Below are 13351 nucleotides of genomic sequence, written 5' to 3'. Positions count from 1 at the left end.
ACAAAGTTAACTCTCTCAATTAAAAATACGCTATATGAAATATGCTATGTAATAAAATAGTAAAAATATGCTAGGCTCTCGGTTAAAAGCATAATATGGACTAATAAAGCAGCTCTCCCTCTGTGTTTTTCTAACACCTGCTTATCCTAAGGTAAATAAAGGCCCTTAACTCGGTGACAGTAAGCCACAGGCCTTCCAACACCATGAAAGCCAAAGCCTGAGATGCGCTAGAGAACGATCCGGCCGAAGCACCACAGGGTGAAAACCACCAGATAACAACCAACCTCTCTACCCGCATCTACAGACCTTCCTGACAGAGTCAAACCACAGCTGAAGGTCAGTTCACTTCTATACCGATGGCACTTTAACGCCAGCCAGTTCAGGCACGTGCAGTAAATCAGGCTTATGGTGCCTCATCACAACAGCTAATTTCATGTTGACAATTTTGTAAGATATGGAAGGATAAAGTATTAAAAATGTTGAGGTTTCAGAAACTGAAGGGGAAAGAAGCAAACCAGCAAACAAGCTTGCAGCAAAACACAGACACATTATGTGCCAAGTTTCAGTCCCACATAGAAAACATTTGTCTTAGTGTGCCAAAGCTGTAGTGCCTGGACTAGAGCAAGTCACCTTTTAAAGTTTTAGCCAGAGAAACTCTATCACTTTAGCCACCATAAATTATTTTGCAATGCAATTTTTCCTACACCCGTACCCAGAAACAGTACTTCAGTATTTGTGCTTGTTTAATTGGCATATTCAAAGAACTATTAATTTAAAAGATCTTTGAAAACAAGCGTTATGTGAAGCATGAAGTTCATGTCTGTTTGCAATCCCTCTTCTAGTGTGGAAACTGTGAGTAGCCTCGCTATCTCCACAGATATGGCTCTGATCAAAGGGTTCAAGAGCCACAGATCATAGTTCACAGATCCAACTGTACCACATTCCCCTTCAAGCTTTGGCCTGCTGCAATTTCAATATAATACATTAGAAGTTATCCAATTCATCCTCCTACACTTGGCATGCCAGTGAACATCTGCCCCAAGAATAGATGGGGCAGGAGTCTTTACTTGCAAAATTCAAGGTGATAAAGCACTCCAGAATACCTCCAATAGTCAGGAAACATTCACTTTATCAGGTTTTTTATATCATATATACTTAGTCAAGACACTTAAAGGAAAGCTTGTAACAGTAGTTTAAAGGACAGTGGTTATTTTCCCATTTCTCTTTGTAAATCCTATTCAAGTCAGCTATGTCGGGCTTTGGTAACAAATGGTTCTTTGAACAGGGTAACAGAAAATCTCACTCCAGAAAGCAAATATAACCAAATAAACTATAGGCAGCATCTCAATTTTTATTTAAAAATATTCCAAGTACACAAGTACCTCCTTTCTGCAGGAAGAGTCCAGGGGTTTTTAGTTTATCTTGTAGCATTTTCAGGCAGGGAAGAGGGGGAAAAAACAAGGTTGGTTGTGAAACCCCAAGTGAAACATTCAAGGACAGAGTGGTTGATGGATACACTGCTACATAAAGAACAAGTCTGAAGCTGCAACTGGTCTATTCTACTGCAATTTAAGTTTCTTGCTAGCAGCCATTAAATCTCATTTGAAGTTTTCTAGGAGATTTCAGGTGAAAGTTAGTGTTTGAGGTTCATGGGCAATGTGACCATGAGTACAGTTGGTACCCACATGACTGCTCTATCAGTTGGTCCTGAACTGAGATTAAGTGGAGGGGAAAAAAAATTCATTAGCATAAAATAAAGACTACTGAAGCTGTCAGGGCACAGTGCCAGACATCTGCACTTCTTTCGTCCTATGCACAGGTGAGAAGCGCAGTCCAGTCCAGCCAGTTTTCAGGAGGGTACCATGGAAGGATGTGAAGTTTCAGCAAGACTCAACTGGACTGTGTTGAGGCACAGTGTCACAGAAAACAAATCATCCTACTGCCTATACTGAAAAATACTAAAGAATGGGTTGACCACAAGCACAAGATTTGAAGATTCCAGCTTAAGTATTAGCTACTGCCTCTATAAAAGCCACTTTAAAAAAAAGACCTTCATAGTGGCAATTAATTATGGAATGATTGGGTTTTCTTAAAAAAACCCCTTACTCTATAAGAAAGATAAAATTATGAGAATACAGTTTTAACTGACAACTGTAAACTTGATATTAAAATGTCAAGTGTCTTATGCATTCTATAAATACTTTAAGATGTTTAAAAGTTAGATATCCCCAAATGCCCATTTTAGGGCTGTAAAACATACAGTGAGACTCCTCATGTGTTAGCTCAAACTACGTTTTTTCATCTCATTTTTAATTAAAAAACATATTCCTATCAAAATAGAAAAAAGTGCAAAGCTTCAGAGGCAATTTTATACCTAAATTTGTATCCCAACCTTGAATTAAAATCACCTGTCTCAGGCATATGCAGAGATCCACAGAAACACCCCTGTACTGAGTGGTGCCCATAAAGGCAAGTTACACATCAGGACACGTTTTCTCTGCGTTCCAGATGCATTTTGTGTTCTGTGGTTTCCCCTTTATCTAACGCTACGTTATGTGTCTAGGAGTAACAGTTGCCTGGGGTTTTCCGTTGTTAAGGCTGAAGGTCTTCTTGATTATCGACATTTAAAATATTCGCCGGATTTATTCCATTTTCTATTTGCTTCTGATGCGATGCTGCTGTGACAAACAAATGGGAAGATTCCATTGTGGAATGGTGACTGACATCTGCTTTCACTAGAACTTCGTAATACAGGAGATAAAAAACTGGAGTTACTATGCCAATAATCAGCATAATCACTACAGCTGTCCACCATCCTATGCCCCAATCCGCTCCGTAGTAGGGATCCTTGCATTTTTTAGTTTTACCATCAGTTTCAAAGCAGACCTGTTGGGCTGCTAAGGCAGAAACAACTTCATTAAGATTCTCTCTCTTTGTATCATTACACTTCACTATTTCTTCTATATCTCGATCCACTTCTTTTAAGAAGCTGCCAGCAGTCTCATTAGGGGAGAATTTATCAGAAGGCGGCGTTTCCTGTGGTTCTGGGGAGCAGTGAGCAGGCCGAAGGACTGGTCTGCCTTTTGGAGAGACATGTGTTTCGGTCAACACGCTGAACTTTTTCACTGGAATTCTGACAGACCTCAGGGCAAAAAAGTCTTGATCATTGATAAGATTGTTAACTCTCTTGATATCTGCGACCTAAAAATAAAAACAACAGTTTAAATATCAAAGCCCATTGAACCGAAACGCTCTAAGAATACTACATCCTTGAGAAATACATTCTTCCCTAATGAAACAAAGGCAGGGCCTTTGTTTCGTTTTGCCTTTTTTTTTTTTTCCTAAACCAATACCCGTTCAAACAGTATGAGGCAAGAAGAGGTCAAAGACCAAATCTAAAGCCAGAAGGTAATTATGAGGTAACAAACCTCCTCGCTTCAGGTTCCATGACTGAAAGTCACTTCACACATCTATATTCACTTAATGTATACTCACCTATCAGTGGCAACTGTCTCTGAGAAATGAGTGGGACTTCACCTCAGTGTTTTTAAATGAAGTCAATTACTGTGAATTCCTAATTAAATTGAAAACTTCTATGTAAGGAACATTAAAAATTAGGAGCTTCCAATTCATCTAGCCACAGCTGTTTGGATATTCTTTCTGCTTCTGGGGGCTAAGGCAGAAACCAAGAATAACTTAAAACTGTCATCTTACCTCATCACATCAGCTCTCCCCTTTCCCTGTTCTTGCTCAAAACGATTCTCACTTTGCTCTCAATAAGTTCAGATTTTTAAGTCTAATGTGAAATACTCTGCAAGGATTTAAGTGCCCTTGGAGAATTCATTCTGAGACAGGAACTCCCCTCAACACAGCAGGCACAGCCACAAACCTCGCCATAATGAAATACTCAACAATCAGTACTTTTTTTGCAACACCTGGTAAGCACACAGGGATTGTGCCCATTTTAAGACGCACAGTACCCGAGTTCAGACCCTTCCTGTCCTCACTGGGAGGACATCCACCACAGAAAACACAGTAGCCAAGAGACCCTTGTTGCTGTGACTGCTCCACTTACAACAGATGTGGCCAGAAAAAGTAAGTTAGGGCGATCGCTGCACTAGCCTTGTAACACGAAAAAGTGTTTCGGTTCTTCTGACGGTGTATTTGTTACATGTCATGTACCAGGCTGAATAAATCAGATGAGCACCAAAGACTGCCAAACACAGCATTCACCCCCAGTGATCAGTGCAAGGTCATGCTTTCTGCCCTGGGCCACTCTTCCACGTTCTCCACAAATTTATGAGAAAGAGTGCACCTCCATCATATTTATTTCTTATCTGAGGCCTGAACTAGTCAGTCTGCTCAAAATACCCAACTGTGGTGGGTTCTGAAGCCAAGAATTGCTTAATAAGGCTCAGGTCTGTCATTATTATGAAATAATTATGTCTTTGGTACCTAAGCTCACAACAGGAGGCCCCTAATTTTGTTTCTGCATGAAGAATTAGATGACAGCAAGATTTCCGTAAATACGGATTTTAAATTTCACCTCTTGAAAACTGCATATTTAGTCATCCGTCCGCCACCACACACAGCTGATTTCCTGTTAGAACTGGGTACAGGCAAAAGCTAACACCAACCATGACAGAAGCTGCTGCTTTTAATTAGTACTGGCCAGCCAAAAGTACCGGGTGGGAAGCACATGCACCAGACTAAATTATCAAGTCTCAGTTACGAGCAGTAGCCAGGTCCGAGCACCAGAAGGGAACGCCTGGGGCTGGTGGGCGGAGAGCTCCCAACCCTGCCATGTGCTCCTGCCGATAAGTATTTAGGCAGTTTAACAGAATTTTTTAAAGCTACAGTGAGGTGGTTTTTTTTCCCCTCCCTCCCTTAATGAGCTCCACACAAACCGTGACAGGGGTTCCGCATTACCCTCCTCATCACCAAGTCTGACAGCAAAGCGCTGGGAAAAGCGTAATTTTACTGTAACACGCACACTTTGAGAGGCCGAGCCACCAGGGCAACCGTCCATTTCTTACGCTTTTTAGCTTTAAATGAAAAAGCCAACGGAGCTGAGCCTGCAGCACGTTGTCACACGAACACCCCGCCGCCCTCCTGTCCCGCCCGGGGACTCACCGAGCAGCAATACTGAAGCGCGATGGCGTTCAGCGTGTCCCCTTCCTGGATATCCTTCGTCAGCAGGACGATGTCATCCAGCCGGTCCCTCGACGCGCTTCTCCGCACCTTTTCCCGGCCCCGCGGCCGCAGCTCCGACACCTCGCCACCCTCCTCCTCGGGCGCCTCGCTCTCCGCGATCACGAAGGGGTACAGGTGCCCGCCGACGGGCGCCTGCCCTACGGCCGGCGGCTGCAGGCCGCACCCGGCGCCTCTACCGGCCATTCTCCGCGGATGGCTCTGTGGAACAAACCGCAGCCCTGGCGTCCCCCGCACCGAGCCCCCACCCTCCCAGCGAGGCGACGACCGCCACCGCTGAGGGGAACGCCCGGCCCCGCCGCCCCGAGCCGCGGCCTTACCTGCCGCCGCTCCTCATCGCGGCCGCAATGGCGGCCGCCCCGCCACGTCCACAGGCAGGCCACGCCCCCCGCACGGCCCGCGCGCCCGCCCTTAAAGGGACCGTTCCCTCAGCGCGCCCGCGGTTTCCCGCCTCGCCCGTGAGGGGGACGCGGCTGCTCCGGGACCCGCTGAGGGTGCGGCGGGATGGTGGGTAGAGGGGGGGTTATTCCCTGAGGGATGCGCCGCTCCGGGGCGGCCTCGGTGGAGGGAAGGGCGTGGGGAAACTGCTGGGCGCCGGAGGCCGAGGCAAAGCGCCCTTCCCGCTCGTGTCCCGCCGGCGCGGCCCCCCGCGGGGCTGCGAGGGACACCACCTCCCCCCCCCTCCCCTCCAGCGGCGGGCGGGCACAGGGGCTCTGAGGGGGGCCGGGGAGGGGACCGAGGGGCAGGCGGTGTCCCGGCTGTGAAGTTTTCTGGGTTAATACGTCGTTCTTCTGATGGTTTCTGGAGAAACGGAGGCGGCTCAGATACGGAGCTGACGCGTATCGGGGTCGGTCGGGTAATTCTAAGAGCCGCTTTGCCCGCAGCAGCCCGCAGCTCCTCTCCCAAAGCCTGTGCGCCCGTGCTCTGCAGTGCTGCTCACTCGGAAGTTGCCAGGCAGCTTCTTTTTATCCCTTCATCCCTTTCCCCCCCTCCTCAGGACTCGTACTGCAGAGGTGCAGGTGTTCAGCCCATGCTGATGTATTTTTTTCCCGAAAGAGAAACCATAAATTAAGCCCGGTAGATATTTCAGCTTTCCTTCCCTAACAAAGTCATGTTCACTACTGACTCCACAGCCGTGGCAGCTGCTGAGGCAATAGGAAGACTTCCTAGTTAGCTAGTAGATTTAATCTGCTGTGGTTTTCTTCTGACACGGCCTTAGAAGCAAGTTTTTGATTACAGCAGGAGCAAATACAGTATTTCTTAGAAAAACTTGACAGCTCTAAGGTTGGGCTGAATATGTTGTAACAAATGATCGCATTGCTGCTGTTGACAAATGCAGTTGCCAGTCTGATTCGTCAACAGATGAAACCCAATCTTAAAGAAAGTAATTTTAAATAAGTTGTTGGTTTTTTCCGTTTGTTTTTGAGCTTTGCTATACGATGTTTTCAGAATGCTGAACAACCAAAGAGGTGAGAAATGGGCTTGGTATTAACAAAGGCAGAATTATTTTATGACGTGAGTTTTGAAAGCTAAATGACGTCAGAACTAATGTTGGTGTAGCTCTATTGAGTGTGACGCTTCACACCCACAGAAACTGAACAGGATTGAAGCCCCATTTCCAGGCTTTGTAAAATAAGCTGTCAAGGTGCAGTGTCTCAGCTTATTTTAAAGGGAAAATATATATATTTCAGTATCTACCTTAAAATAGTGCTCTAATGTGGACGAGGGATGGATGGGGTAAAACTGAAGTATTCCTAAGGCTGTCTAGGTAATCCTTAGCTAAACAGCATCAACAAGAGAAGCAGTACATTTCAGCATAGGTGTTCTGTCAAGAGCATAGAAGTTCTATGTTGTAAGCAAGAGAAGGTTTGCATGAAAGAATATCAGTATTCTCGGGTGCAGAAGTCACAAGTAAGCATAAAATATGAGCTGGCAGGATTAGGCAGGTCTGATCGCTGCCCTTTGTGGAGAAGCACGGGACAGTACAAACATGTAAACAGGATTTCCTTCCTGTGGGAAGTTGGGCACAGTTAGTGGTAGCTAATTTTCAGGCTTTCTTATTATGCATTTGTTAAAATATTGCTGAAGGTGCCAAGTGTAATGAGAATTCCCCCAAACCAAATCTTCTTACAAGTCAGGAGACTATTTCTAAATTATTTAGGAGCCTAGCTAGGGGTATTTTATTTGCTTCAGGGTATTTCATAGCCTCTTTGAAGGCCTTAGGTACAGCCTTACGTAGAAGCTGCTCCACAACAAAGACAAGCTTGGATTGTCGGAGTACATGACAAATGTGTGAACATACTTGTAGGAGTCCCAGAATGATTTTATGTATTTCTGGGGATGGCACAACGCAAGCAGATTGAATCTTCCACCGACTGAATTTCCAGCAAGAGCAACACTGAAGGTGATGAAACTGAATTAATTTCCCATAAACAGCTAAGTTTTCTCGTGGGATCTCAAGTTGACGAAAAGTTATTATACCTTTGTGAGTGAGAATTCCGTTGAGAGGTGTTGTGCCACATCTGGCAAAGAATATCTGCAGCACCAACCAGTTTTGTTTTTTAAAGGGAGCTTTCAGTAATAGAAGTGAAGCAACTGTAGTTGTCTGTGGCTGGGAAACTGATGACTCAGACGCTATTCATGCTGTTGAAAGACTGTTTTATGAGACCCCTCAGAGCTGTGGGTGGACCTGGAGAGGAGTTTGAAGGCAGACTTCGTACGCAGTGGTGCCTGCAGCGGTGTCTGAAGATTGTCCCATCACACACCGCTAACGGCATATCCTTTTGGAGGTTTTCTTTAATCGTTGGGTGGTGAGGCTGCAGAAAAGGTCAGGGCAGGGGATTTCACCATTTCTTTATCTAAAGAGGTGTACCATCAGGTCAAAAAAGAACTGCTGAAGCAGCACTCTGCCTTACAGGGGGAAAGAAAGTGTTGGAGTTTGCTTTGACCCTGCTACACCCCTGTGTGTAACCATTTGTAACTAGTGACATTTTCCCATCAATAACAAAAGGGTATATTCCAAACCTGATGAACAAGACTGTAGCTGCATAGCTCCCATGAATGCTAATAGGAGTACAGCCTTTCTCCATCCCCGTGTAAGTTACTTTGCATATCCTAATAGTGCATTCTCAATGAGCGGCGGGGTCAGTGTTAATCACTCCGTGGCATTCCAAGAGCAACGGCGGGAATCTCTACCACGTTCCCCTTGGCCATGTTATATCTTGTGTGGCTTGAGCAGAGCTAGGAAGTTGAGTATACATGTAGGGATGTTAAAAAGATCTTAAGGAATTAATAGAAAGGAACGGTAAAGGAGATGTTGGAGGGCTGATATAACTTGGTTGTAATTTTTAATTAAAAAAATAGATTCTTTCTGTCTGGAATTTACATACATGTGCCACCACTCTTTTTGTAAGTCCTTAAGTCATTCTGTGGTTTGGCACCACAGGGCTAGATTTACATTTAGATAGCTAGTGCCAGGTGTCTGAATGTGTGTTTTAATTGCTTGAATGACATGATAAGCTACGACTCATTAAAAGATTCACACAGAAATAAATATACAGCCTTTGTCTGTCTCTGCTTCCCTGCTTGAAACGGTACTAAAACTGTAGGAAACAGTAACGTCCAGGTAGATCTGCAGCTCCAGTGGAGTCCAGATAAAGTGTGAAGTTACTAAGCAGTGTCTGACTGCAAGATGTGTAAGGTGCAGTAAGAGGAGCTGTTTAAGAACTATAAAAGTATGCGGAAAGCAAATAATGCTAACTCTGCAGACACTTGCAGAGTAGGCTGTTCTCCAGTGGAAATATTTTCATGTATACATTCATCTATAAGTATTGAACCTCAAATTGAGACCTCGATCCTCAAAACTAGCAGAAATGCTTTTTAGTTAGCAAGGTTCCAGCAGTTTCACTCTAAAGTGGGTTAAAAATGACCACAAAATTTGTTTAATTTAGTATTGTTATGGTTTTAATGAGAATAAACGAAAATTTATCTTTGCATTGAGACTGTTATTTCCAGATATCCTATTTCATGTATTTGCTGCTTCCTTTTGGTTAGTCAACGTGAATTGGTTGCTTTTTATTTAATTTTATTCAAATTAAATATGTATTCAGAATAGAAATATGCTGTGTACCTTCCATAACACAGCCAGTAGGGTGCATTGGTCGTTTGATATTTAGTTTTCAAAAATCTGTAAAGAACTGCATATTTGCTTCTGATTTAAATTTTACTTTGCTCAGCTCAGGTATCCTCTGAATAAGAAAATCCACCAGTGAAACCGTTCAGTTACGGTAGAGATGGTATGAAAAAATGGAGCATAGGGTCTTGAAAATTTGTTTCAGATTATTCACAGACAGATTTTGCTATAAGATTCTGAATTCCTCTTTGTATACCTGTATTGATGAATAACATTTTATGTAGTGTGGTAACTGAAGTTCTTTTTTTTTAAAGATTGTCATGGATCCATTTCAGTTTTAGCTGGATGAATCTGCAGTTAAGCCCAGGAATAGCTGTTACTTTTTGATATGCTTTCCCTGAGTAAATTTAAAGAACCCTTTCAGTGCTTATCTGTTTTTTCTCTAAGGGAATTTTGCACTGTAGTAAAGTCTTTTTTTTTTTTTTTTTTTACTGAATTAAACATTCAGAGCTTGTTAACTTTTGTTCTCTTCTTTCTCTAGCTGTCAGTTTTTGGGAATGTAATTTGTTTGCATCCTCTGTGGATTTCAGCATCATGTTTAAAATGTGGACACCAGAACTTTATGCAGTTTCAAATATCCACCCCATTAGTGCTATATATAAAGGTAAAATATTCCCCCACCCCAACTCCTTGTCACTACTCCACTCTTGAGGTGTCTGAAGATCACACTAACTGTTTTTTTCCCAGTCACAACATTGCATTGGACGCTTACAGTGAGCTGCTCGTCTGCTGGAGTTTCTTCAGATGAAAAAGATCCAGAAGATCACTTGTAAGGGGTAACGTGTATTTTAGCTTTGAATGTATTCAGCAGTATTAACGTGACTTGTTTTAATGGAGCCAGCTTACCAGGTGAGCCAAACCGCTGTAGTACTGCCATTTCTTTTCGGTGAATATTGACATCACAAACATCCAGTTGTGATTTTTGTGTTTACAGGGAGAGAGTGCTGAGGAGCAGCAGATCTATTTGTAACCCTTGTTGAACTACATAATAGAAGTATTTTCATTTGGTTATTAGGAAATTTACATTTTGTTCCTAGTCTCTTACTGGAGAATGCTTTTTGACATCTACCAGCTAGTTTTTAATCCATTTTACAGCACCGCACTGCTTGCTAGCATTGCACTATGTCTTTACCATATGGTAATGTGATTAAAAAGTAAGTCCTCTAACTATTCAGTTCTGTTATACCAGGACAATTACTGTCATTCGAATTTATAATCTTTCAGAATTAAACCAAATTGCACTATTTGTATAAGATCACGTATTTATTCCATTCATTTGTTTTACCTTCTTAGTGAAATTCCACATCAGTCTTTACATTATTTTGGCTAGGTTTACTGTCAGGCTGCATTTATGGTCTAAACTTCCTTTTGTATCTTTGGAACTGATTGTTATGGACATTTAAAATATGGTTATTAAACTTGCCATTGTCTTGCCAACCCAGTGGTTTTCCCTTATGTCTTTAAAATTCTATAATTTATACAGTGTAATTAAAAATGTCTGCTCTCTAGTTCCCTTTTTCATAACCTGTATACTGATTTTATTTTGTGTCTCTTCTTCTTAATTTTGTGTCTCTTCTTCTTAATTTTGGAAATAAAAAGTTTAAGGATTTTGATAGTTTCCCCCCCACAGGAGGGAGTTGAATGTTACATGGTATTGCTTAAGCATTAGGATTTCAGCCGTGGAAGAAGATTTCTTTGGCGATCTTGGTACTGATAATTCTCCCTTACTGCTGGCACAGCTATGTAGGTATGGTTGCATCTTCACTGATACGGACCTTTCCTCTGTTACAAGCCCGCCACACGCGGGTTGTTACTGCGGATGTATTCTGTATGGGTGCATTGATACCTACAGCTACAGCTGAGGAAAGCTTTCCCTGGCAAACACTCCTTTGATGTCATTCCACTGAGTGGGAAAGTGCCCTTACGCAGGCCCCGGTACACCCGTGCAGTCCTGTCAACTGTGCAGCCTCTTCTCCCCTTCTGCTGTTCTTCCCACGTGAAGAGAGGCCTGTAGGCAGGCGAGGGAGCTGTCTGGGATATCCTAGCATTACTTTCATCCTTTGTTTTAAGCTCCTCACGGCCGGAATAGTGGGGTATGCTGAGCAGCTTTTACAAAAGGGAGAAAGAATTGTAGAAGGGAGTGGGAGCAGGAGCAGGGAGACTATCTCATGGTAAAGGATCTGATTCGGAGTCTTGAAAAGCTTTAATGTATGAGCAGGTGTGGCATTCACAGCCTGCTGTACTGACAAGTGTTTGAACTGTGTGCTTAAGGTGCCTTCAGTTTTCACCTATAATGGCATGCAAGTGTAAATTAAACTGTTGAATTAACACTCTGCTCCTGATATTAGTAATAGTAATGGTACTGTAATTGTGAACATCTTGCTATGCTTGCATTCAAATTTTCAGTATAATGTGGACTAAAAAAAAATGAAAAATTTATCAGGTGCTATAGCTATCTCTAATCTAGCATATTTATCAGTACAGAGCTTAAGAAATGGGTGTTTTTCATAAAAAACATGCTGGTTTCAGTTTTGCCTTTATCTTTGTCATTTTTAGATAACTGTACCATATTTTAACAAATATGAAAGTACTTGTAAAATAAATCATCCCGTTCAACTTTTTTAAGCATTTAAAGTATGATTACAAATGTCCAGTTTATGACATAAATAAGAGAGTGATCTAGTAGACATAGAAACTCGTTGACAGGAGCATTTTCATGAATTTTAAAAGAGATTCCCTCCACCCCTGTTTTCTTACCACTTTTGTCTTTCTATTCGATTCAGCTTCTATACGGGACAGCAGAATGTGTCAGAAACCTTTAAGTTCTTTCAATGAGTATCAGGCATGTTAATGCAAATACATGACGAGTAATCCCTCCACAAGCAGAGACAGTAACATAGCCCACACGACATCAGTAAAGTGTTTACAAGGTATTAATATGCCCACTGTGACAAGATGTATTTAATGGGAAGCAACAAGGAATTTGTTTTATTAGTTTTCCTCCACCCTCAAGTAATAAATCTTAAAAGCTTCAATATTGATTCAATGAAATGAATGGCTGAATCGTTCTGGAGAGGCTCTGACAAGTGGACAAATGCTTCCATGGTTACATTGTGCTATGCAGTATGGTTACTGAGCTTTGTTGGTTTCCTCCCTCTGCCATTGAAGTAAAATAACAAACCACAGGGAAGCACCACACATGGTGGGCATAAACTGGAAACAACTTTAAAAGATCGAGTTAGCTGATCTTATACAGATTTTAAACAATATGGGGTTTATTGATTTATCCCCTAAACCTGCATTTCAGTACTTTCTCCTTTGTATATCACTCTCTCATGTAGCATTTTTATTTCTTGTTCTGAACCACCTCTCGCTTTTGATTTGCAATGCCATAAATTAAAAGGCTATGTGAAAGTGTGTTTCATAGTAATGTTACATGGGTTATGTTTTTCTAGGAATAATTTTATATCAAGTGGTGTCACTGCATCAGTGCAGGCTTCTGCAATAGCTGGATGGTGAATCACACATCACGTATAGAACTTTTGCGTGCAGTTGTTTTAGGGCACTTTTTCAGTATAACGTAATTAACTGGTTTGATTTTCCATCTCCTTGTACTCCAATTTCAGGCGTCACAGGGATGAGGGAGATAATAAACACGTAACTTCACAGATGTCACATTTTAAAAAATAATAAAAACTAATGGCATACAGTTATTGCATTAGCTTAAAAATGTTGCAGACCAAGCATTAAGAGAAGGAAATCCTGAAGGCCTTACATTTCGTTCAGGACAAAGTGTAAAGAAACTGAAAGTGGATGTGTCGAGAGCAGTTGCATATTTTTCCCTCTCAGACCAACTCTGAAAAGAGCGCGTGTTATCCTCTGTGTCAGCAGAGGCTTTTCTTCCTCTACGTGCTTGACAGTCCCCAGGATCGCTATCTCAGCATCAGA

At 42.4% G+C, this 13351-nt stretch overlaps 1 protein-coding gene and 1 long non-coding RNA gene across 3 annotated transcripts; one reads left to right on the top strand and one right to left on the bottom strand.

Annotated features, from left to right (window-relative positions):
• Window positions 1-1331: 1331 nt before the first annotated feature.
• On the bottom strand, window positions 1332-5575 carry LYSMD3 (LysM domain containing 3). Of its 2 annotated transcripts, XM_074812274.1 has the most exons (3): window positions 5532-5575; window positions 5134-5412; window positions 1332-3201 (listed from the first exon to the last, which is right to left on the bottom strand). In XM_074812274.1, the coding sequence occupies exons 2-3, from the start codon at window positions 5395-5397 to the stop codon at window positions 2593-2595; spliced, it is 873 nt and encodes a 290-aa protein (XP_074668375.1). In that variant the 5' UTR covers window positions 5398-5412; window positions 5532-5575; the 3' UTR covers window positions 1332-2592. The 2 variants fall into 2 exon arrangements, with proteins under 2 accessions (XP_074668375.1, XP_074668377.1); XM_074812276.1 differs by lacking the exon at window positions 5532-5575 and having other exon boundaries at window positions 5134-5512.
• An 87-nt stretch (window positions 5576-5662) lies between these two features.
• Window positions 5663-10466, top strand: LOC141918601 (uncharacterized). Its single transcript, XR_012621728.1, has 3 exons — window positions 5663-5718; window positions 9885-10007; window positions 10091-10466. It is a non-coding gene; the product is annotated as an uncharacterized LOC141918601 (long non-coding RNA).
• Window positions 10467-13351: the final 2885 nt, after the last annotated feature.

Source organism: Strix aluco, chromosome Z (assembly GCF_031877795.1).
Source record: "Strix aluco isolate bStrAlu1 chromosome Z, bStrAlu1.hap1, whole genome shotgun sequence".
Classification (NCBI taxonomy): domain Eukaryota; kingdom Metazoa; phylum Chordata; class Aves; order Strigiformes; family Strigidae; genus Strix; species Strix aluco.
This window is presented reverse-complemented; position numbering and strand designations above follow the sequence as displayed.

Excerpts from the sequence above, each read along its gene's own strand:
- LYSMD3 (XM_074812274.1), bottom strand. The coding sequence starts at position 5,397 with ATGGCCGGTAGAGGCGCCGGGTGCGGCCTGCAGCCGCCGGCCGTAGGG. Across the intron at positions 3,202-5,133 it reads CGCTTCAGTATTGCTGCTCG|GTCGCAGATATCAAGAGAGT; the intron begins GTGAGTCCCCGG and ends TTTTATTTTTAG.